The sequence below is a fragment of the Perna viridis genome, chromosome 7 (assembly GCF_037379345.1).
Source record: "Perna viridis isolate PV_CMFRI_1.1 ecotype Kerala chromosome 7, ASM3737934v1, whole genome shotgun sequence".
Lineage (NCBI taxonomy): Eukaryota > Metazoa > Mollusca > Bivalvia > Mytilida > Mytilidae > Perna > Perna viridis.
This window is the reverse complement of record NC_142451.1, coordinates 9,747,484-9,770,575: the sequence shown is the minus strand read 5'-3', so window position 1 is coordinate 9,770,575 and position 23,092 is coordinate 9,747,484. Positions and strand designations below refer to the sequence as shown.

At 32.1% G+C, this 23,092-nt stretch overlaps 3 protein-coding genes across 6 annotated transcripts in view; 2 read left to right on the top strand and 1 right to left on the bottom strand.

Moving 5' to 3' along the window:
- The window catches only part of LOC148611252 (uncharacterized), a 41,422-nt gene extending 31,392 nt beyond the window's left edge, over positions 1-10,030 (top strand). Inside the window, exons 25-30 of one of the 3 annotated variants that reach the window (XM_088591588.1) lie at positions 1,505-1,648; positions 2,471-2,683; positions 3,097-3,586; positions 5,839-5,911; positions 6,795-6,833; positions 7,791-10,030. In XM_088591588.1, coding sequence (XP_088447714.1) covers positions 1,505-1,648; positions 2,471-2,683; positions 3,097-3,586; positions 5,839-5,911; positions 6,795-6,833; positions 7,791-7,893 — 1,062 coding nt within the window. In that variant the 3' untranslated portion in view covers positions 7,894-10,030. Of the gene's footprint in view, positions 1-1,504; positions 1,649-2,470; positions 2,684-3,096; positions 3,587-5,838; positions 5,912-6,794; positions 6,840-7,790 lie in introns of all 3 variants that reach the window. The other 2 variants (XM_088591587.1, XM_088591589.1) reach the window with 2 other exon arrangements.
- Positions 10,031-10,120: 90 nt separating this feature from the next.
- Positions 10,121-13,600, bottom strand: LOC148611251 (uncharacterized). Its single transcript, XM_088591590.1, has 2 exons — positions 13,187-13,600; positions 10,121-10,892 (listed from the first exon to the last, which is right to left on the bottom strand). The coding sequence occupies exon 2, from the start codon at positions 10,870-10,872 to the stop codon at positions 10,459-10,461; it is 414 nt and encodes a 137-aa protein (XP_088447716.1). The 5' UTR covers positions 10,873-10,892; positions 13,187-13,600; the 3' UTR covers positions 10,121-10,458.
- Positions 13,601-17,537: 3,937 nt separating this feature from the next.
- LOC148611250 (uncharacterized) lies at positions 17,538-22,775 on the top strand. 2 transcript variants are annotated; one of them, XM_088591584.1, is made up of 4 exons: positions 17,538-17,788; positions 19,844-20,021; positions 21,101-21,258; positions 22,491-22,775. In XM_088591584.1, the coding sequence occupies exons 1-4, from the start codon at positions 17,743-17,745 to the stop codon at positions 22,670-22,672; spliced, it is 564 nt and encodes a 187-aa protein (XP_088447710.1). In that variant the 5' UTR covers positions 17,538-17,742; the 3' UTR covers positions 22,673-22,775. The 2 variants fall into 2 exon arrangements, with proteins under 2 accessions (XP_088447710.1, XP_088447712.1); XM_088591586.1 differs by having other exon boundaries at positions 17,545-17,788; positions 22,503-22,775.
- Positions 22,776-23,092: the final 317 nt, after the last annotated feature.

Here is a 23,092-nt window from a genome sequence, read left to right as displayed (position 1 = left end):
TAGTAACTATATAAACACCTCAATAGACAGCAGGTACCATAGTAACTATATAAACACCTCAATAGACAGCATGTACCATAGTAACTATATAAACACCTCAATAGACAGCAGGTACCTTAGTAATTATATAAACACCTCAATAGACAGCAGGTACCATAGTAACTATATAAACACCTCAATAGACAGCAGGTACCATAGTAACAATATAAACACGTTTATATGATGTATCAGTTTTGTGGCTGGACCAATATTTTCATTAATAAGAGAAGTAGATTTATTAGAGCATCTTAATTTTCAATGTTATTTTACTTTTCATACATGTAAATTGGATTTTCCTTTGAATTCCTATTTGAAGATTGAAAATTGAATTTTTAATCATGATAAAACTCCTTTTATAAAGAGATCTGTGTTTAAGGTAATAGTTTAATAAATCTTTGTACAATGTCCTTCAAACTTTGGTGAATGGATACTGTGTATATGTGAGTATAAGTTGATCTGCTTCCAAGTTGGACCCCTCTTTTCAGTCCAAAATTTTGGGAACCTAGCCTTTGCCCTTTTATAAGTTGGACTGATTTCTGACAGCTGCATCTTTAATAGTCCTTAGTTACGATGAGTGTACCTAATGACCTATTTATTTACCAATAAATGTTGAAGTAATCACAAGGCACAGTTGTTTTTATAGCAGTAAGTAATTCTTGACCAACCATTTGCATTGTTTTAATATATGGCCATTTTTTCATGCATTCTAATTTTGGTACAACCAATAACACAAATTAAAATCATAAATATAGTGAACAACAAAGAATAAAACAGAAAGTTTATGACACTCTGACATCTCATTTTATAAGATATTTCAGTAAGTTTAGAGGTTTTATCTTAAGGAAAAAGAAATTCATAAAAAGAAATGTCATAACCAACTGAAATATTGATTACTTTTGTCGCAAATTATAGTACGTTATTGGGTCATCTTTCTATTACACCTTTTGTTTTTTTGGCTTTATGGGTGTACTCAGTTGATAATCAATACACAAAATGGTTGAGTGGGAAAAACAAAAAAAATCATACAAGACCAGTATTGTGGAAGACTAAAGACTTAACAGTCAGTATTCTATTATTGCATCATATTTTAGCTGTGAAAGGAAGATGGAAACAGTCTTCCTAAAACTGACATTTACAATTTAAACATTGGGGTAAATGGTGCCGGTTTGGTTGTTCAGTGTTAATGTCACGCTCATGTCAATTATCAAACTTTTGACATTTTCAAGTTTAAAATTTTAGTTCATAAGCTAGATCTAGTCTGTAGTAAGAACCCTTCCCAGTAGTTGAAAATAAGACTTAAACGTAAGTATATACAGTAGTACAGTTTGTTATTAGAAAGCTTGGATGGGATTTATTTTCACAGAGATAGGTCATAAAAAAATGTTGAAGTGTTTGATGCTTCAGGATGTAGATAGGACATTTACAAGTGGTTTAATAACTAATCATTTTGTTTTTTTCAAAACAGTCCAGAGAAACAGATACAGTTAGACTGGCAGAAGAATTAGGTGCAGCTAGGGCCAGAGAGAAACAACATCAGGCAAAGATCTCGTCAGAAATAGACCAGATGAATGAAGAAATGAATTATGTTAAAACGAAGCACAAGGAGGAGGTATTATAATGAATCTGGCCTGATTTAGTTTAATGAACATTATATTTGATACAGATCTTGTTAAGTGTGGGTTTTATGACTGCTGTTAAGTCATATGACATCAAATTTGACTGCTGACTGTATGCCTCTGTTTATGGGTTTCCTTCTCCAGAATGATTTAGAATTAGTGTGTTTCGTCATATGATGGGTTGTACAGTGCTTTACTTCAATTTTGTATTTAAGACAAGTCTTTAAATACAGAATAACACCAGTTTTGAGGTTGAGACAGAAAATATCACAACAAGCCCATTAGGACAAGATGTGATGTTCAGTCAAGAGGTTTAAAACTGATGTTATTCTGTTTATTGGCCATGTCACAGTCGATTTGACGTAACGTTGTCATTGGATATTGCTGCTATTTTATAGTATCATGACAATAACCTGAGATACAATTGAAACATCATAAAGTTGCTGATAAAGGATAATATATTACCATAGTGAACATTGAATAGTGAGTTGAGCATAAACAGATCTGTATAACATCTTATAAGAAAAGTGGTAAATTGGGATATGCCCTTGATACCAAATACCTTATCTAAAGTACTGCAGGAGAAAAGCCTCTAGCCTGGGTCATTTCAAAGAACATAATCAAAAGATATAAAATCAGACCTGAAATGAAACACGATAGAAAATAAACAAGGAATTTATTTTCAAGTTACCCAGCTTGTTTATGTCTTGAAAGCAACCATTACCTGATGAAAAACACAAAAAGACTGTGTAAATTACATTTAATGACATTTTGTCATTCATTATCACCACTAAATGACATTGTTTTAACCACAGCTTGATCATCTACAAGATGAGATGAGAGATTTTAGGAAGGAGAGAGAAAGTCTAAAGAGAGAATTGATAGAGAAAGAGAGTCAAATCAAAGATTTAGAAGTTCACTATCAGGAACAGTTTGAGAAACTACAGGACCAGTTAGAAGACATTAACAAGGAAATGGAGGGCAAGAAACAGATTGTTAATGCTGCTAATGAATCTCTTATTCTAAAGGTATTAATAGAAAATAATTTTTAATCTTTGTTCCGTATAAAATTTGTTCTGATTAGATATCTGAAATGAAAAAGCATAAATCTGCTGTAATAGTTAAAAACGAACACAATGGTAACAGATCCACCCTTTTGACACAGTATACTTTGAAACAGATTGTACTGGTATTTATATCATAAATTATCCAATATTTTTACCCAGCCTGTTAAATAATTTGTAGCAATATCAGCTTGATGGGTTGTATCGTATCTCATTCACGTTTCTTCTGAAGGTAAATATTAAATCTTATAAGCAATAAATAACTGGATGCTAAGAGTAGAATACTCAAGATCTCTTTTTTATCTTCTAATTAAACGTTATTTGTTACATTAATAAAAGAATTTAACATAATTATTGACTGTTTGTTTTGTTTAAAGGATGCAGAAATAGCCAGACTTCAAGCACGTATATCTGGATTAGAACGAACAATGACATCGAATAGAGCTATAGAAAGCTTTAATCATTCCTTCATTGGGAACCAGTCTGTGTACCAGAGTTCTGGTATTGAACATGGACCAGGTGAAGTGAGAAATAGTGCAGAGTTTTTACGGACTCGTTCTGATTTCATTCCTTCAAAAGATGGACATTCTGGTAAATATGTGATTGAAAATGGACACTTTCAACATGGTGATGATCAAAATGGTGACTTTGGTACCAATAAAGTGATACCAGAAAGTAGTGATGAAGTAATTGATCGTGTAGTCGAGACTGTTATTGACAGAGTTTATGTTAGTGGTAATCATGTGGTACATGAGAGATCTGAACAAACTAATAAAGGACCAAAAGTTTCTGTAAGGAAAGGAAAGAATGGAAAATTTTATAAAGGTGCTAGAACTTCTGATCATTTACCTGGCGAACAAATTATAGGTAAATATTGTTATTAAGGTGTTATGTTTCTGATCATTTACCTGGCGAACATGTTACAGGTAAGTATAGTTATAAAGGTGTTCTGTTTCTGTCTGTTTTCCTGGCGAACATATTACAGGTAAGTATTGTTATAAAGATGTTATGTTTCTGGCCCTTTATCTGGCGAACATGTTACAGGTAAGTATTGTTATAAAGGTGTTATGTTTCTGGCCCTTTATCTGGCGAACATGTTACAGGTAAGTATTGTTATAACGGTGTTATGTTTCTGGCCCTTTATCTGGCGAACATGTTACAGGTAAGTATTGTTATAACGGTGTTATGTTTCTGGCCCTTTATCTGGCGAACATGTTACAGGTAAGTATTGTTATAACGGTGTTATGTTTCTGGCCCTTTATCTGGCAAACATGTTACAGGTAAGTATTGTTATAACGGTGTTATGTTTCTGGCCCTTTATCTGGCGAACATGTTACAGGTAAGTATTGTTATAACGGTGTTATGTTTCTGGCCCTTTATCTGGCGAACATGTTACAGGTAAGTATTGTTATAAAGGTGTTATGTTTCTGGTCATTTACCTGGTGAACATACTATAGGTAGGTACTGTTATAAAGGTGTTATGTTTCTGGCCCTTTATCTGGCGAACATGTTACAGGTAAGTATTGTTATAAAGGTGTTATGTTTGTGATCGTTTACCTGGTGAACATATTATACGTAACTATTGTTATAAAGGTGTTATGTTTCTGGTCATTTACTTTGTGAACTTATTCAGCTGTAGGTAAATATAGGCTGTAATATTTCTCTATAAATGATATTTTCATCTGCCTAACCACTGTTTCCCAATATAGATAATTTCCTTCTGTTTACAAGTAAACAATGAACAATGTTGTACTATTGTAATTTTTTGTGACGCAGTCGGTATAGTTTCACTTTTTACCTTTTGACCTTGAAGACACTCTTCCATGGAAACGCATGTCACCTGATCGCAATTCTGTTTCCCAGTTGGCCAAATACTTATTACTTAGTTTATTTTTTGACTTTCTGATGTGTCATTCAGTTGCTAACATCACTGTGATTTGGCTTTCTGATTGGTCAGTCAGTTGCTAACATCACTTTGATTTGGCTTTCTGATGTGTCATTCAGTTGCTAACATCACTATGATTTGGCTTTCTGATTGGTCAGTCAGTTGCTAACATCACTTTGATTTGGCTTTCTGATTGGTCAGTCAGTTGCTAACAGCTCAACTTTCTAGAAGTTTGTATATAATAAACTCATTTGCTGATCAATACAATATGACATCTAGCACTTAAATTGTATGGAAGTGAAGGAATTTTAGTCTTGTTACTTGTTTAGAATTATTTTAAGTATTTAACACTATTTTGTCTGATTTTATCACTTTATAATCTCTGCCTGATTTGGACATTCATTTAATTTGTAACTGAATTGAACTGAGTTTATTAGTTTATAAGTTGTAAGAAAATAGTGCTTAATACTCAAATTCTTAGACTAAAGTATACAGTATTGAATACTTGTTAGTCCTTTTGTGACAAACTAAACCCTAGGTTTGCTACAAGTCTCTCTGTAATATATATTTTATTTGATTAAATATCATTACTATCAAATATTCATTCTCTATCCAACTGCTGTACAAAGAATGAATATTTGATGGTAATGATATTTAATCAAATAAAATATATAGCAAGTCTAACTAAACCCAAACAACTACTGTAAAAAATACAGAACGAAAACAACAAAGACTCATTTGACTGTAACCGATGCAACTTCTAAAAGCACAAGTTCACATAATATGGAAACTTATATGAAGGAATTTCAGAAGATGCTGGTTTACACAAGTTACTGGTTTATCCAGTGTTCAGATTACACAGGTTACTGGTTTATTGAGGGTTTAGATGACACAGGTTACTTGTTTACCTAGGGTTCAGATTACAGAAGTTACTTGTTTATCCAGGGTTCAAATTAATCAGGCCACTGGTTTATCCAGGGTTCAGATTACTCAGGTTACTTGTTTATCCAGGGTTCAGTTTTAACAGATTACACAGGTTACTTGTTTATCCAGGGTTCAGATTACTCAGGTTACTGGTTTATTCAGGGTTCACTTTTAGCAGATTACTTGTTTATCTAGGGTTCAGATTACACAGGTTACTTGTTTATATAGGGTTTAGATTACACAGGTTACTGGTTTATCCAGGGTTCAGTTTCTACAGGTTTCAGTGTATTTGATGTTTGCTTCTTTACAGAACCAGAAACAGCAGTAGGGAAGTACCATTCACATACTGTTGAATTGGAAGAAGATAATGTACCAGGGAGAGAGTAAGTGATAAGTTTTTACATATTGTATAGTTAGGAATGTAATTATTCCATGTATTACCTTTACTTCTTTTCTGTGGCTGATTTCAGTCACTGTCAAAGAGTTGTAATCTTAATATTAGATGCAAGTCATGACATCAATTAAGGACATTTTTTAATGTTATTACCAACATCCAATATTATTTTTACAACTTTGTGAATACCATAGCTTATTTGGTTTGGTTTTTATTCCCAACTAAGAAACTGTAACAAGATTTTGTGTGTGTTTGCCTGTCCATTCTTCAATCATCAGGTTAATTACGTATTTTTTTTGTATAAATTTGTAATGTCACAATTTTTTTGCTCCATTGCTATTTAAAAACAAGTAATATATATTGTAATGGCCAAAAGGCTTGCATTTTGAATTTAAAATATTCTTCACAGTCAGTTGTACATTCAAATTCATAATTGATGATCCTATGTTTATCTACCATCAAAGTACTATTATTTGTGGGTTACCAGTTTTCATGGTTTTCGTGGTTAAGGCCAGTCCACGAAATTTGGTTACCTTGAAGAGGAAATATCCATTGATGTGTATACTGAAAAACCTCAAAATCACAAATTCAAGAATCCATGAAGTTTTGTTTCTTCCCTAATCCATGAAAATTGGTATCCACGAATAAAAGTATGTTCACAGTAGTTATGCATTACTCATGCTTCAGGTATATACAGTGTTCAGGATGCTTTAATATAACTGTGTGTTCTGAATCTTTATATACATTCTAAGTTGAATTAAAAATGTAGGAAATAATCCTTTTTTATCTTCCTGTCAAATATGTGTTGGATATGTGTTAGGGATTATGAAAAGCCTTTAAGGTTTAACTGAATACTACGTATAATTTTACAGACTTTATGGTTTAATATGTACCTGTCCATCACCCACCAGGTTTGAGTTAGTAACTGTTGACAAGTTCAATTGTTTCATGATTTTAAAGTATATTTTCAACTTGTTTTTGTTTTTGTACACCATTGTTCATCATTTAATGTCAGTATTTGACTGTAAATATTCGTTTTGTTTCCAGTGTTGTTTATTATAAATTATTTATTTATAATTGGAATAATACTTAGTTTTCAAATACCTGCAAAGTTAATATGAGAGGAATAGTACAAAGAAACGTTCTGTTATTTTCTATGTCTGTCTGTCAGTGCATGCTAATTTTGAAGTTCTTATTTGCAAATTGAATGGTTCTTGTATAAGAAGTTAAAATGTTCCATATGAATTGTAATTGGAAAGTGTTTTATATAATGTAAATTTTAATGTTGGTTGAATTGGTTTTTCTACTTGTCCAGAAATTTCATTGTCAGTTAAAATTGGTTGTTTGTTTTGTACAGAAATTTGTAAGTTTGTTGCAATTAGTTGCTAAACCTGTCGAGAAATTTTTTATGTTGGTTGACATTGATTGATTTACTTGTCAGGACGTTTTGACAGTCTAAATTATTTTCATCAGCATTGTATTTCTAAACTTAATGATGCCTGATGTATAAAAAAAAGTAGCAAGAACTTTGCTAAACTAAACAGGATATGATTTAGAATTAGTTCAATTCTAGGACGGTGAAGAATTATTTTTTCATACATTAAGGCCAAAAGCAATGGTTTATGTGATCACTGTACATTTTGTTGTTGAATCCTTAAAGTCCTTTGTTGTCTCTAGCAACGACACAAAGCAAGGAAATAATAATTGGTCTGTTTCTGTTTGTCCAATGCATCCTTGCTGGTACTCTGTGCTTTAAACTCTTTTTGATACAAGGAATTGATTTAAAAAAAATAGTATATTAAATTAAAAGTCTAGTATTTGTGAATAGTAGGCTTTGCCTCTCATATTGCTTGCTTTTTCTTTTGTAGAAGTATAGATGACCTTCAGGAAAGGCTAAGAGCAAATGAACTAAGGCAGCAAATGATTGAAGAGCAGCTACAAAGTCTGGACGATGATTGTGATTCTGGGTGAAATGTGATGTACCAGTCATGATAGCCATTCTGTGATGACCATTCCTTAAATTGTTGTGTTCCATTTTATAGACTTGTTCATTAATGTTGTATATTTTAGTGCTGTTTCATATGAATTTAATGTACCAATAGTCACAAAGACAAGTATTCATGTAAACTGCGCCAGTGTGTGTACAGACATGAGATTTATCATGTACCCATAACTTGTAGATGTTATTTTGTCTTAATTTGTAATTTATCTAGTTCCGTCCACTTTTTAGACAATCCATTTCAATCCATTCCATTTTAATTGGAATGCAATTAAGTTTGGATTATATTATAAATGTTTATATTGATCTGAAATTTGTTTGCAAATATATTGAATTTTAAACTCCTTGTATACTTCTCAGTTTAACATATAATTACTTGTGTCCATTTTAATTAATAAGATTTTTCTTAAGTATTTGATAATTATCTAAATTGGTGCTGTTAACATACCCTATGGCGGGTGTAAAGTTTTGCATTCTGAGACTAAGAGGTATACAAATAATTTTGGCATTTCTAATTTTGTTGAATGCTAAGTGTTGCACTAAATATTTAAGCCCAGTCTGAATATTTCATGTAATTTTTTGTTGTTGTTTTTATACAGACCCCTAAAAACTCCAAAATTAGCATCCTATGAAAATTATATGCTATACGTCAATCTACCAATATATTGTGAAGATACTTTACTTCATTGGTACCAATTTTTCCTGGTTTACCAGATCTTGGATTTAAGCATCAATGTTTTCAATAGAAATGTTTCATTTTTTTGGAAATTTGAATTCATGGTTTGGCAGAATCATGGACACAACTAAAACTGGCACTTCACAAAAATAATTTCAAAAATTGGTAAGCAAACAATAATTCTTCAACAGTTAATTTAATGCAATTACTGTCTTTTCCTTTATAGTCTATGTATTTTGACTTGTATACAAAAAATGTGGAAGTCAATGGCCTAGGTTACCCAAACGGACTTGTATACAAAAAATGTGAAAGTCAATGGCCTAGGTTACCCAAATTTTTATCTTTTCAAATATTGTAACTAAAAAGTGATTCCGGGGACTTAAATACTTGCATCCTTCATCACTTAATTATTTTCATGTACAGTAGGCTTTAGCGACAGCTTTAATTTACTCTTCGTATCCTTCCTCATTTTCACTTCTTTGCAATGTTTTTTTTTACATTTCAAAATTAAAAGAATGGGAGCATTCATCTTAATAATTTTTTTAATGATTTATGTCTTATAATGCAAGGACTGATTTAGGCCATTTCTTTCCTCATATTGTTAAGATGAGGTTTTGAATGCACAATCATTAAAATTTCCCAGAAGGATACGATAATATTTACACAGATAAATTCTGTTTATACAAGTCTATTATTTTTTATATACATATGAATGAAAGAAGGAAAACAATAGGTGTTGTATGAACAAAACACAAAATTAAAAAAAAAACATGAATTTTTAGATTTTTAGTCCAATTATCTCCGGTAATGACATTTAAGCTCTAAGGTGCATGGGGGAATTATCTCACTTTTTGATATTTTATTTCTAAGGTGCCTGAGGCTACTTGAAGAGAGCCCTGGTTTATTTACTTTAGATGACCGAAAAATGAAGTTCAGGAATACAAGTAATATCTAGCTAGAATCAGCCCTCCAAACCATTACTACACCATAACTCAAGAAATTGTATGGACACTTCCTGTAATATATTGCTATATCAGAAATATCTGAGATATTTTTTTTAATCATTTTTTCAATGGGAAATGATATCCGAAGATAGGTTAACTAAAATATTTTGTCTGTTTTCAAGGTACTGTCATTATAAATTTGAAGTGCCATAATCATACCAGATTTCACTTATGGTAGAGTATGGTGGATGTACTATTATTATTAACTAACTTCATGCCCCTTCTTATTTTCTTGTGTTCAAGAAAAGTCACATTCCCTCCAATTAAAATAAAAAAAAATCAATAGAAAATTGTTATGAATGTAATAAGAGTTGATTTAGTTATAACAAAGATCTGATAATATTGATTTTACCAGAATGTGTCTTAGTTTGCTATTATTTTGTTATATTATTTATTATAATACTTTTACATTAAATATTTTTTATTCTATGTCTTAATATATATATTACAGGGTATGTTCTTGATAGATTCATGTAGGTTTACTTTGTCCATACATTTTCAAGTTAATAACATCCTGTCTGAAGTGAAATTGAAAAAAAAACCTGGTTTAAGTTTTAAATTAAGTTGAGAAAAGTTTCTCTGTAACTTCCCTGTACTACCCCTTTTTAAGATATTTCGCTCTCTAAAAGGGTGATAAAGGGAACCAGAATTCGACTGTGAAATGAAAATGAAATTAAACTGAGAAGGTGTATTAAATCTATTTTGACTAGAAAGAGTAATTTGTTCATATATATTTTTCTAAGTTGATTTATAAATCTTTCACTCCATTTTCTTGTACAACCTCCAAATGGTACATTGATTAGATGAAACAGCCATTCATTTTAAGAATTTATTCGAAATAGTTTTTCTTTCTTATTTTAGCAGTTTCCCTTTTCAAGCTGACGTCTATCCCCGTATCCTCGCTTATCCCAGAACCCTTTTTTCGTCTTGGCAACCAAGTCACGTCTGTCTCCATAGCCACGCTTATCAAAGAATAAACCACCGGCACGTGCCTCCCTGACTTGTTCATCTGTACCTATTAAACCAAGCAAACATAGTGTCGGATATTGATTACAGATGTCGATTCCGGCAAGTTCTGATCGTCTGTCGCCATAGCCACGCTTATCCCAGAATCCCCTCTTCTCCCCTAAGTCACCAGTAGCCATGTTGCGAGACGAGGCAAATTCAAATATGTTTTCTTTCGGTAATGACTTGCTGTGGTCTTCTGAAAAGGCACTATACACGACCGGAAGTAGTATAAGACAGAGACCAAACATAATGTTATTCTGCATCGTCTCTGCTGTTATCTGTCCTGGAACAATATTTATTTATTATTTATATTATTTAATATAGTTTGAACCCAGGGAAATTACCGAAAGTGCAACATATCACTCACATAAATATCTTTAGTAAACAAAGTAGACATAGAATCAAAATCTTGGTTATCACTTGACGTTTGACGTTAGTTGTGTTAACCTTTTTTTAAGTATCTTGCGAAATAAACTGATTATGTCGCATTTTTTATCATTTTTTTCAAGGCAAAAAAAACAAAAACAAACGAAAACATCATCCATAAAGTAAACAATACAATAGGAAAATGAAATTAAATAACCTAAAAACAATATTAAAACATAAACAATAAAACAAAACACACACACACACAAACTTCAGATAAGCAAAAATAGAAACCCAAAAAGAAACCGTCTCCAAAGCAAAAAAAAAAAAAAAAAACAACCCCCCCCCAAAAAAAAACAACCAAAAACAGTCTGCTTTGTAAAAGTTGGTTTGTTTGTTGGGGTTTAACGTCCGAGCAGCAATATTTCAGCTATATTCAGACGATGAACATGAAATGAAAAAAAAAGGATGGGACACAAGGATAATAGGGTCGACAAATTTTGATTGCCACTGGAAAAAGGGGGGAAGGGTAAGGTCGGGCAATTTAGCCTCCTGTGGCGGAGCGCAAAGGTTCCTACTCCGGGAGAATACCACAGCAGGGTTCTTTAACGTGCGAGGAACGTGGCATCTTTCCGAACACGGTACACCACTATGGTTTGCAATCAGATTTTCCATATTACAGCCTAACGACCCCAGCATAAGCATGCCAGAGGTACCCACATTCAACCACCTGGGGTACACAACCCAATTGCACTTTTGGCAGAGCGCCTAGCGCCCGGCTAGGTTTCTGAGCACTATTTAGTCGCCTTATACGACAAGCTTAGCGCTGCTGCAGGCCTATTCTTTTAACACCCGGACCTGCACGGGGCGCTCTGTGAAAGAGAAAGGTCCTCAATACAATACGAGTCATTGTCAAGTTCTGTATGTCTAGTACTTACTTGATGAATGAAATCCATGCTCCCAGTTTTTAGTGAAGTCCGAGTTGCTCATTTCCTTTTGTTACTTTGTATGTATGATTTTAGTTACTTTATGTTCATTGTCGGGTTTGTCTGCTTTCTATGTCTGGTATTTGTCCCTGGATTACATTCTTCTTGATTTCCGCTAGAATCTTGGTTCCCTTGATTACTCTTTCAACGGCCCTACATGAAAAATCGGGCTTTTCTCTGGGACCAGTGCCCATTCGGAAACCTGAAAAAAGACCCCTCCTCCCAAAAAGGGCAACAAATAAGTAAATAAATAAAACAAACAAACCAACCAACAAAGAGAAAGCAACAAGAACAACAAATAAAAAAAGTAAATAAAATTTCATATTGTAAAGCTACATTCAGAAACGTCCCTGGGTTTTGCACACACTGTATCCACTTAAAAGAAGATTACTGATTAGGAAAAGATGATTAAATATGTCTCCATAGTAGGGAACGCTTTACACTAACAAGTTGATGTAAAAAAAAACACCATGTAAACTTAGTAACATTTAACAAATGTATCAATGCAGGAACAGTATGAAATGGCAAAACATATCGACAAGCGTTGAACAGTAATATACAATCTAAAGTGCCACACGTGAGAATAATAAAATTATCCTATGTTTTCAAGCCACAATTTACATATGAGGATCATATAATAATTATATGACTATGCTATATGTAAATTATCATATACTTATCAGAGAATGGATATGTATGGAATCATATATACTAGGAATTATGAAAGTAAATGAGTAACTTCAGAAAGAATTTTTAGCTTGACGAATTACACGCCTCATATGAAAATTTTGGTCCAGAAAACTTATATGTTAGAAACAGACAGGTGAAAATATAGCACAATGATGACACCCACATTTTCTACTTCTTTGATAAACTAGAGTTTTAACATCAATACGAATCATGAACTCTAAGGAACTGTTAAGACATTAAAACAACACCATTATTTTAATGAAGCGTAAATTTATACTATAACCCATGCACATTTTAAGCAAATCATTGTCAGTTTTTGTGGATTTCTTATCTATGGATAACATTGAGATATACAAAATACGGACACATTATGCGATAATACTCATGTACATTAAGTTCATTAAAACATCGCAACTAAATATATACAAGTCGGTAAATTGTAAAAAAAAGAGGAAGAGAAATACACCACAATTTACCACTTTCAAAAATTTTAACTTTTAGAAAAGGAAACGAGTCACCATTAATTCAAGCATACCTTAAATAACTGGTGTAGTCCAAATCTGTTAACTACTTCAATTTTCCCTTTATATATATGCTGACCATTTCTCCTACGTGCACGGTAAAGAATTAATACGGTATGATTGGCAGATTAAAGGCTTAGGTGATAAGAATAACAATTAGCAAGACCCAAGAACGTAATCGATCTAACAAAGGTTGCATGTCGTTTCAATGTGTGTTTGTATCTTTGTAATAAATCTATTGTCTTAAGTTAAATTAGACTTTGTCACTCAACAAAGTAGGTTGTCGGAATTAACGAAATCGTCTATTACAAAAATATAAAAAGCTTGGAATTCTCTTTTAAACTTTCCTGTTATTGTGCACATGTTACATATACATGTACATATTTGTGCAAACATAAAACAACACACAAAAACAAAAACAAAAAGAAAAAGAAAACAAAAAAAAACCACACACACAAAACAAAAAAATAAAAACAAAAAACACAATACACAAAAAAAAAACAAAAACAAAACAAAACAATACCGTAAAGTGACGTAAACGAATATAGGAAAATTTAAAAACTTCTTAAATGGAAAAATGACATTAAAACATGACAATCTATGAAACATAATAACTTTGAATGGAACAACCAAAATAAAAAAAATACAAGAACACAAGACAAATACAACATGTTTTTTTTTTAATTCAATACTTGTTGACTGTCAGGGATTTGAACCTAACAAGAAATTTAATCGATTTGTAACAACTGAATTAACGTCAAATTGGTGCAACATAATATCTAAATCTGTTGAAATTCATTTAAAATCAAAATACTTTTGAAACTGCATAATTTATAATTCAAAAGACAACAGAAGAACATATCAAACAAACTAACCAATAAAAAACAAAACAAACACCTTCAACAATCGATTAGTAAAAATACATATAGCTTATATCTTGTTGCAGTATGAATTTAAAAAAAAAACTTTTGAAATATAAAGTATGCATTATTCATAATAACCAGGGCTTCATTCAACATCTTGTTACCTTTCCACAGCATATATCTTTCAATGACTCATATAATATTCAAATCAATCATGAACCCCTCTCACAAAATGAAGCACAGGACTTTTGGTACCTCTCTAGCCTTCATACAATTAGGCTACCGGAACAGACTTCTATTGCTACAAAGTCAAATCATTACTACAACAGATTTATGGTCTTGTGGATCGTTATGGGGTATCCATCTGCCTACTGAGTACTGCTTTGTTCATCGTGCCAGAGATTTCCTCTTCCCTTTCGTCTACACCAGATGTGACATTATATAATCAACTGTCTTTTTTTATTGCCATTCGAATCTTGGTTTCCTTGATTTCCATAAAACAAGCAATTTCACAGTTGTTTATATGTAATTTCTCATTTATTATATTATAATAAATATACGTCTAAACATGTCTTAATCAAACCCCATTCGGACTTCAAAAGTTCAAAATGCATTTAAAACTGATATAAAGGTTTTTTTTTTTTTAATGTCTGGTTAAGACACGTTTCCGGACTTTCAGGGTTCATTTTTTGGCAGTTTTCACCTGATTCTACGTTGTGTAACATTTTTGTTTACAATTCGATATTTATTAGGAACTATACTTTGAGTAAACTATCAATCTAGTTTAGGAACTGTTTTGTTTCAGAACATCCACAATAATTATATTGATTTATGTGATGTTACTTCTTGGTATATAGTAGCATTCAACAATTAAGATAATGGTGTGTTTTCAAAATATACAGACACGTTGATTCCTATGCATGTACATACCAAACGTTTTTTTTTATAATTCAAACACTGCCAATAGTATGGTGAATCATAGTGTAGAAAAAAACCACTGACAAACAATGCCTTTTTTAATCTACATATGCTATATTCTTACATCACTATAATTATTCCTGTATTAAGGATATACACTTTTGAGAAAATCATTCATTTATTTCCCACTAAAATCAACCAAATCAAACAAAATCAAGGACGATAACTCTTGCAAAGCCCAATATCATGTACAATTTATATCTCAAAAGCACAACATCTAAATGAAAAACTAAGACTTCTTATGTGACAAGTATCTGTTTCTGAACAAAAATTGAAACCGAGTTTGGTGAGTTTTTGACATGCATGAATCACTTCCTGTCTAATTTTTATAAAGATTGCTACTTAAATGTTTATTCTGTAATCATTTTATTGTATAACAAATGCTACAAACTTATTTAAAATATATTTTTTTGTAATTGACGACCTATACTACACTCAGTACAATATGGGAAAATATTGGGCTCTAACTTTACCTTGATTTCTATTACTTTGATAGGAAATGTTTTACTTTACAATAAACATAATACATAAACAACCGTAACAGACTACGAAGTCTGGCCATATAACATTGATCTATTATGTTTTCAGAGCGTACGACAGCAATTCTGGAAGATCGTATCAAAAAGATCTAAGTCATATTTTGTTTTAAAATTTCTGGAAATCACACACTGATATTATGATCGATTCATAAAATCTCTTTTGTTCAACAAATATAAGTTGTAAATTTTCCTTCCTATTTTCACGACATTTTTAACGCTTTAGAACTCTTGCGTGAAACATTTCCTGCTAAAGTGCAATCTGCTTGAGTAAATATAATACACGTTAAGACTTGAAGTCAAATTGCCTCATTTCATGACAAGAGATATTGTCGTTCACTTTTGATACACGACATTATCTGATAATTTGTATAAATATATTTGTTTGAACCTTGACATTTTTAACAGTAAAAACGTATTTAAATTGGTGATATTTCCAACGATAAAGCACAAAGTTTGTGGTACCACTGTTTTAAATGTATATTTTCTGGAAGTATAAATTTTAGTTCATAATAGAAAATCTTAAAGAAAAACGTAGTTTTTTGTTCTGTTGCCTTTCAAAATGTTAATATCGTTCCATCTGGTTTCATTGTTACTAACATCTAGAAATTTTCCTTGGAATATTTAAGTTACTGAGGCATTTGACCAAAATCTCCAACAAAGAATAATGTAATGAAATCACGCATTTTCCCCAATTTGGTAGAACTAACACATGATTGCTCTGTTTTGAACTAAGGTTTCCATGTTATGCATGGATTAACTACAAAAAGGTCTTGATGTCAAGTTGTCCATTTATTTTCAGGTCATACCTCTTTGACAAAAAATTATCTTTTTCTTATAGAAAGCCAGTTTATTGAAGAAAAGTTTGAAAACGATAATAACGAAATGTAAAAAGTGCCGGAATATATCAAAATGTTTTTTTTACCTTATCAATCAAAACATCGTAATGGTGCAAAATGCAGAGACTCATTTTAAGAAATGCGTCGAATTACATAAATAACGAAACGATTCATGATGATGCACCATACCTACGCGAACAACACACAGACCAGGTAGGCGCTGTCGGTCCATGAATACTTTGAATTTGCTGAATTACAATCTCACTTTTCTGTGTAGAATAGTTGCAAGAGTAATCAAGGGAAACAATGCCATAGCGGTAATCAAAAGAATGTAATCCAGGGACAAAGACCAGACATGGAAAACAGACATACACAACAAAGAACATAAAGTAACTAAAATCATACATACAAAGTAACAAAAGCAAATGAGGAACTCGGACTCCACTAAAATATGGGAGCATGGACCAGGTGCACCGGTAGGGAGATATGAGATACACTCCTCACAAAAGACGATAACACCGAACCTTAAATGTTTTGCTGCCAAAAGACTGTAAATACTGAGTAAAATTGGTAAGAAGTGAGAAGTACGAAGGCCAGACGAAAAAAAAAATTCTGGATAATATACATGTTAATAAATTAACCTGTCTTTCAAACTATTTATATTATTTAAATGAATAGTTAAAAAAACATACATTGCATTTTCATGTGCAACGCGGTGGGTGGTTCGGCTTGTTTATTAACTTTTATATCTATGTGCGGATTATTTTGATTATGTCATTTTTTGTTGTATGTGTCTTTTTTCTTTGTCTACTCTGTATCATTGAATAATGTTCTTTTTGATCATTGTTCAAATCCGGGTTCCATATAGATTTTCTCATTTTCATCAGATATGAAATATATGGCGATTTCACGTATTGACATTTTTATTTTTCTGTCGGTTTCTGTCTTTGGTTTGAAGTATCAGTATCGTTGTCATTACATTTATGACCTCGTTCTTCGTTAAAAATACTGTCGTTTTGAAGACTCTCCTTTGTTTTTTACCTTAAAATGCCTTCATTAAACTTTATAAATAGAAGAAAGTTTGTGTATTATTCTACATAGGTAGATAACTGTCTTACTCAGAGTGTGAGATTTTTAAAGTTACCTGAAACATATGTTTAGACATTTGATAAACTTTATCTCAACTTGGTTTGTGTTATCAACCGCGTAATTTAGACCAATGGGACATATAAAAGAAAATAACATGCATATTATTATTTTGTAACCAAAAGTTTGAACAGAGTTATCTTTAAAACGAAGGAAGCATTAGTATACGAATGAATGTATTTAAAGAAAAGGATTGAAACCATGAAAAATGCACCACATTAAAACTGTGTTCGTGCTGATAACATTTTATATAGGTAAGTTTAATGTTATGGATCATTTTTCCTTCTGTTGATATTTTATGGAACAACGAAAATAATCGTAGTGATGTGCTACGCTCTTTTTTAAATATATCATATTTTCATATTTAATGTAACATTATGCCTTATTTGAGAAGAAACACTATTTGGTTTCATATCAAAGTTACAGTTTTTTTTCGTTGTAACTAGTCAAGCTCCGTTTAGCGTTTGACGCTCAACACTCTCTTTTTATAGTACGGAGAAATAATCTCGCTAGGTTGATGACATAAATATTCAACATTATCTGAGACCAAATTAATATCATGTGAATTAATATTTGATAATACCCAATCCTGGCACTCTAATGGATCTTGTTCAACTAATGCACTCTTTAATTGCCACACAGATTTTTTGTCTATTTCCGTCTTTATGTTTTGATATTTTGCAGTCAATTTGTTTGATTTATGAAAATGACAGTTGTGTATATTTTGATCTGAAATTGGATTTGGCAAACTATGATAAAGGTTCTTATAATAACTATACACTGAAATATGCATGACCAGACAACAGACAGTTTAAACCAAGTATTTATTAAAAAAAAATAATAAAACCTCAAGCCAAGGCAGAAAATGATTTCAAGGATCATTAATGGGATGTTATCCCTTGTTTTTCACTTTAATCAGGACAAATTCCACCTGAAATTTTTACTGCAACATTTGTTCCTTCCTTCAGAACCCAAAATAAAATAAGAAAAAAAGATGTTTTCTCCATGGATGTCCATGGTGCTTTAACATGAACGATTTCTTGTTCGAATGTATGTTTGTCTGATAGGAATATTTTCCTTGAATTTCGAAAAGACTGTCTGCACCAATTGGTAAAAGAAAACAACGCAGCTTGGAAAACAGCAACAGTTGATATTTAGGGGCTAAATATATTGCAACTGTAAATATGACAATGGAAAATGGTGTTTACCGGGGACCACAATCTGAAACAATGTATCATACATGACTATACTGTGACCAGAAAAATACGGTCTGTGTTGTTTTTTTCTATTTCCTAGCAATGTTACTTTTAGCTTAGGAAGGCACAGTTTGTTTTCATCTGCAAATAGAGTCAATCTGCTTTAAAATGAGACTAAATGATATAGATTGTGATTAACCAATAGTGACGAGAGCCGAACGGGAGGTAATGAGTAAAAAAATGTTTTAAAAGGAGTGTCATATCTTGGCCCTTACAACAGCAGAATGTCTGATGTCACCAAAACCTTATAGAAAAGTATGAAGCCCACCACTTTTGTCTACCCCGGACTTGACTTTTTATGAGCAACTCGGCGGGTGTTTCTAGAAAAACAGAGGACGCTTACTCTACCGGTGCACCTGATCCATGCTCCCAGTTTTTAGTGGAGTCCGAGTTGCCCATTTACTTTTGTTACTTTGTATGTATGATTTTAGTTACTTTATGTTCTTTGTTGTGTATGTCTGTATTCCATGTCTGGTCTTTGTCCCTGGATTAAATTCTTTTGATTACCGCTATAACCTTGGTTCCCTTGATTACTCTTTCACTATGTAAACCCCTTGTATTACCACTTCCGGTTCCGGTTTTAGACCAAACAGTGGACAAAAGATGGAAAAAAAATCACATTTTTACATGAGTGACACTTCTGAGGATCCCGACCTTCTTCTTACGATTGTAATGAATATTTATTGGATTCAATTACCTTAATAGGGTACATGCTTTGGGGAAAATACACTTTGGATCCTGTTGTAGCCCTAGTGAGTCCCACATCCGGCTAAAATGATAAAAACAAATATGGCCAAATATGACCATTTCAGGGTGACAGACCAAATTGTTGCCTCAGTCCACACCCCTAAAATCACGGAAATCAGTGAATTGTTTGTGTGTTTAAATTTGCTCAAAAACCTTAAACATCTGAACTACTGTTCAAATTCCTTATTGACAAATTTATAGAAGTTTTCACATTTCAAACAAAATCTGTATAAAATATATTCGATTATCTTTACTGTATCATCACCCATTTTCCTTTGTTTTAATGGGTGACTGATTTATTTTCAGACCGAATTTTTGGTAGCAGTTGTTCCTACTCCACTGTGTTTGGAGACATAAAGTATAAATACTGTAAGGACGGGTGCTGTGTTGATACTGTGGACCCCTGTTGTTCCTCGTTGTTCTATAATTATGATAACCAAAATTATTATTACGACCATTATTATTATACTGAGCAATCTGAAAGGTACGCATAGTTTGAATATCATATAATGAAAAAAATATCAATTTAGAATATTTCAAAAGACTGTAAGGAGATCTTAGGCATATACCGTTGAAAATACAAAAGTACCCAGCTTATTTAGATATAAAAATAATATATGTTGTGAAGTGGTTTAGATTAAACGCAAATAAAAATAATGAATAAGTGAACAATAGCGACATTTTAAGGATAAAAAGGAAGTACATACAAATAAAATGTAAACAAATATAAAGAATATGGGCCCAAATTGCCGACTCACACCATAGAAACAAGGTGTCCCTCAAAATTGTTAATGGTTGTCTCCTTGATTTAAACCTACAGTGCCAACATATCAGTGCATTAAAATTTTGAAAGGTACCTTGTCTCTGTGGTGTTAGTCGGCAGTTGTCTGTCTTCTTTTCAAAACTTTTGCCTCCGTCGAAGACCGTAAGGCCGAACTTTTGAGACCATAATCTATTTTTTTTTAATATTTTATTTGTATGTAGTTCCTTTTTACTTTTAAATGTAGCTATTGTTCACTTATTCATTGTTCTTATATAAATATAGCAAATTTCGGTGTGCTATTCACGTGTTTCAATGAGTAACATTTCATTATTAACTGCCAAACCAGTTAATCGATCGAAAAGTTGACTGATCGAAATCTAAAAATGAATCGTATACAAAAAGTAATAAAAAATAAAAAACAACAAACAAACAAACAAAATAAAAATAAATAAATAAAATCAAGCACGAAAAAGTTCTATTATGTGTAAAACAAGGAATAGAGCATCAGTGTTTCAGAAGTTTGAATTTTGTTTTAAGTCAACTTGACTGCCGATCCAGTGTTATTAATTATGACAAAAATTATTACAAAGAGGAATCAAGGGAACCACGGGTATAGCGTCCTCTGCTTTTCTAGAAACACCCGCCGAGTTGCTCATAAAAAGTCAAGTCCGGGGTAGACAAACGAGGAAAGGAAAACTATGACCCGTTGAATAAATCAGTGTTCATGGTGCAGATGGATACACCAATTATAAAACAAATAATGATTGTTTAAATTCATTTTATTTCCTTTTCTGATACAGTGAGGATTATGACATATGGGGTGTAACACTTGGTTGCCTAGGTGGTATATCTTTACTCGTACTGATTTTTTGGTGCTGCGGGTGTAAATCAAGGAGACGACAATCAATGAGTTACAACAGAAATTCACCCATCTCATACATTTCTGGAACAACTACAGGTAAGAGACATTGGAAAATTCTTTCAAATAGTGTACTCACACTTTCGTTTTTTATTGAGATAATAAAATTGAGAACCTATTTTAGGAGATTATGACGTCACAATGCTATTTTAGAATGTGACATCATTACTACGACTTTTTGTGAAAATCGACGCCTGGTTTTAGAACTGAATTCGCACTGAGATTACCTTGAGAATAAAGATATTTAGATTCAATAACAAAATTCTAAAACAAATTTGATTGAATTGAAAACAAAATAAAAACAAAACAAAACTTCTTTTTTTTTTATTGGAAATGGTATTAAGTATTTTTATTGACCAAACATGCTTGGTTCAGAAGAGATAGTACATAGGGAATCATTCAGTTTATATCAGATTCATCCCTGAAAGAAAATTGAGTCAAATCAGTATTGCTGATGCATAATATTAAGTAAAATGCATGCTTAATTAAATTGTCAACACAAAGTTTTTTGCAGTCAATCAAAATATGAAAACCATAGTGCAAAATGAAGCAAAAAATGTGTACATTTTGCTAAATTGGGAAAACAGTTTATTTTGTTACATTTTGCATCAGGAATTTATTTTTTACAAAATATTTGGCATTTCGAAGCACGCAGACCAAACCTCCTTATTCGGCGAGATATTAATAAAAAAAATGCATAGTAGCCATACTTTGTGACGTCTTATTGCAACAGTTCGTATTTTTTCGTCTTGGTTAAATCATTTAGTTAATACAAAAATATGCCAACAAGTAGGTAAACTAAAAGTGTTAACAAATAACAAGGCTTAACTGGTATTACGATGAAACTTTTTTGAGAAATTTTCTCGTCTCAGTACCAAACTTTATCGATGTTAATTGCTTAATATTTAGTCCTGTAGCCGTAACTGAAGCAAATTATAAATAGAGAACTGCCACTTATTTATAATTACTTATTAATAGTTGCAGTTTCATATTTTCCTGAAAAGTTATAAGTAAATCATTTTTTAATATGAAACATCAGAAAAGTTTAAGATATTTTAGATTATAGTAAACATTCAGACAGAAAAAAAATCGAGCAATGATAATGATTTAAATGGAAAGTAAAAGTTATATATATAATATATTTTAAATGCAAGAAACAAGGTAACAACATAACAAAACAGTTTATTTTCGTATCGCCGAATAATAGTAAGTATTCTGTCTGTGAAGTATATTCAAAGTTCAATGTCTCATTAAAACAATAATTTCAACAGATTTATTTATAGGAAGCGCCATAGACACCAATGCTCAAGTAAGTACTGGTTACAGTAGAACTCGGTCCAGCAACTCCAGTGACTCAGCTGACCTTCCGCCTCCTTCGTACGACGTCGTAATGAATGACCCTAGTTTCACAGTCATCGATGGTCCATCGGCAACAAGTGCACAAAGTCAATGATTATGACGAACATTAAGTTTAAATCCAAGTTTTTTTATCCAACATTAAAAAAAAAATACAATAGATATATGCAAGGAGAAGATAATACATCTTTTTTTCATTTTTTCTTGTTTTTTTTTACCGATGTTTAAAAGAGTAATCAAGGGAACCAAGGTTATGGCGGTAATCAAAAGAATGCAATCCAGGGACAAGGACCAGACATGGAAAACAGACATACACAACAAAGAACATAAAGTAACTAAAACCATACATACAAAGTAACAAAAGTAAATGAGCAACTCGGACTCCACTAAAAACTGGGAGCATGGACCAGGTGCACCGGTAGGGTAAGCGTCCTCTGCTTTTCTAGAAACACTCGCCGAGTTGCTCATAAAAAGTCAAGTCCAAATATATAGTGAAATGATTGTCCGACTTTAATAT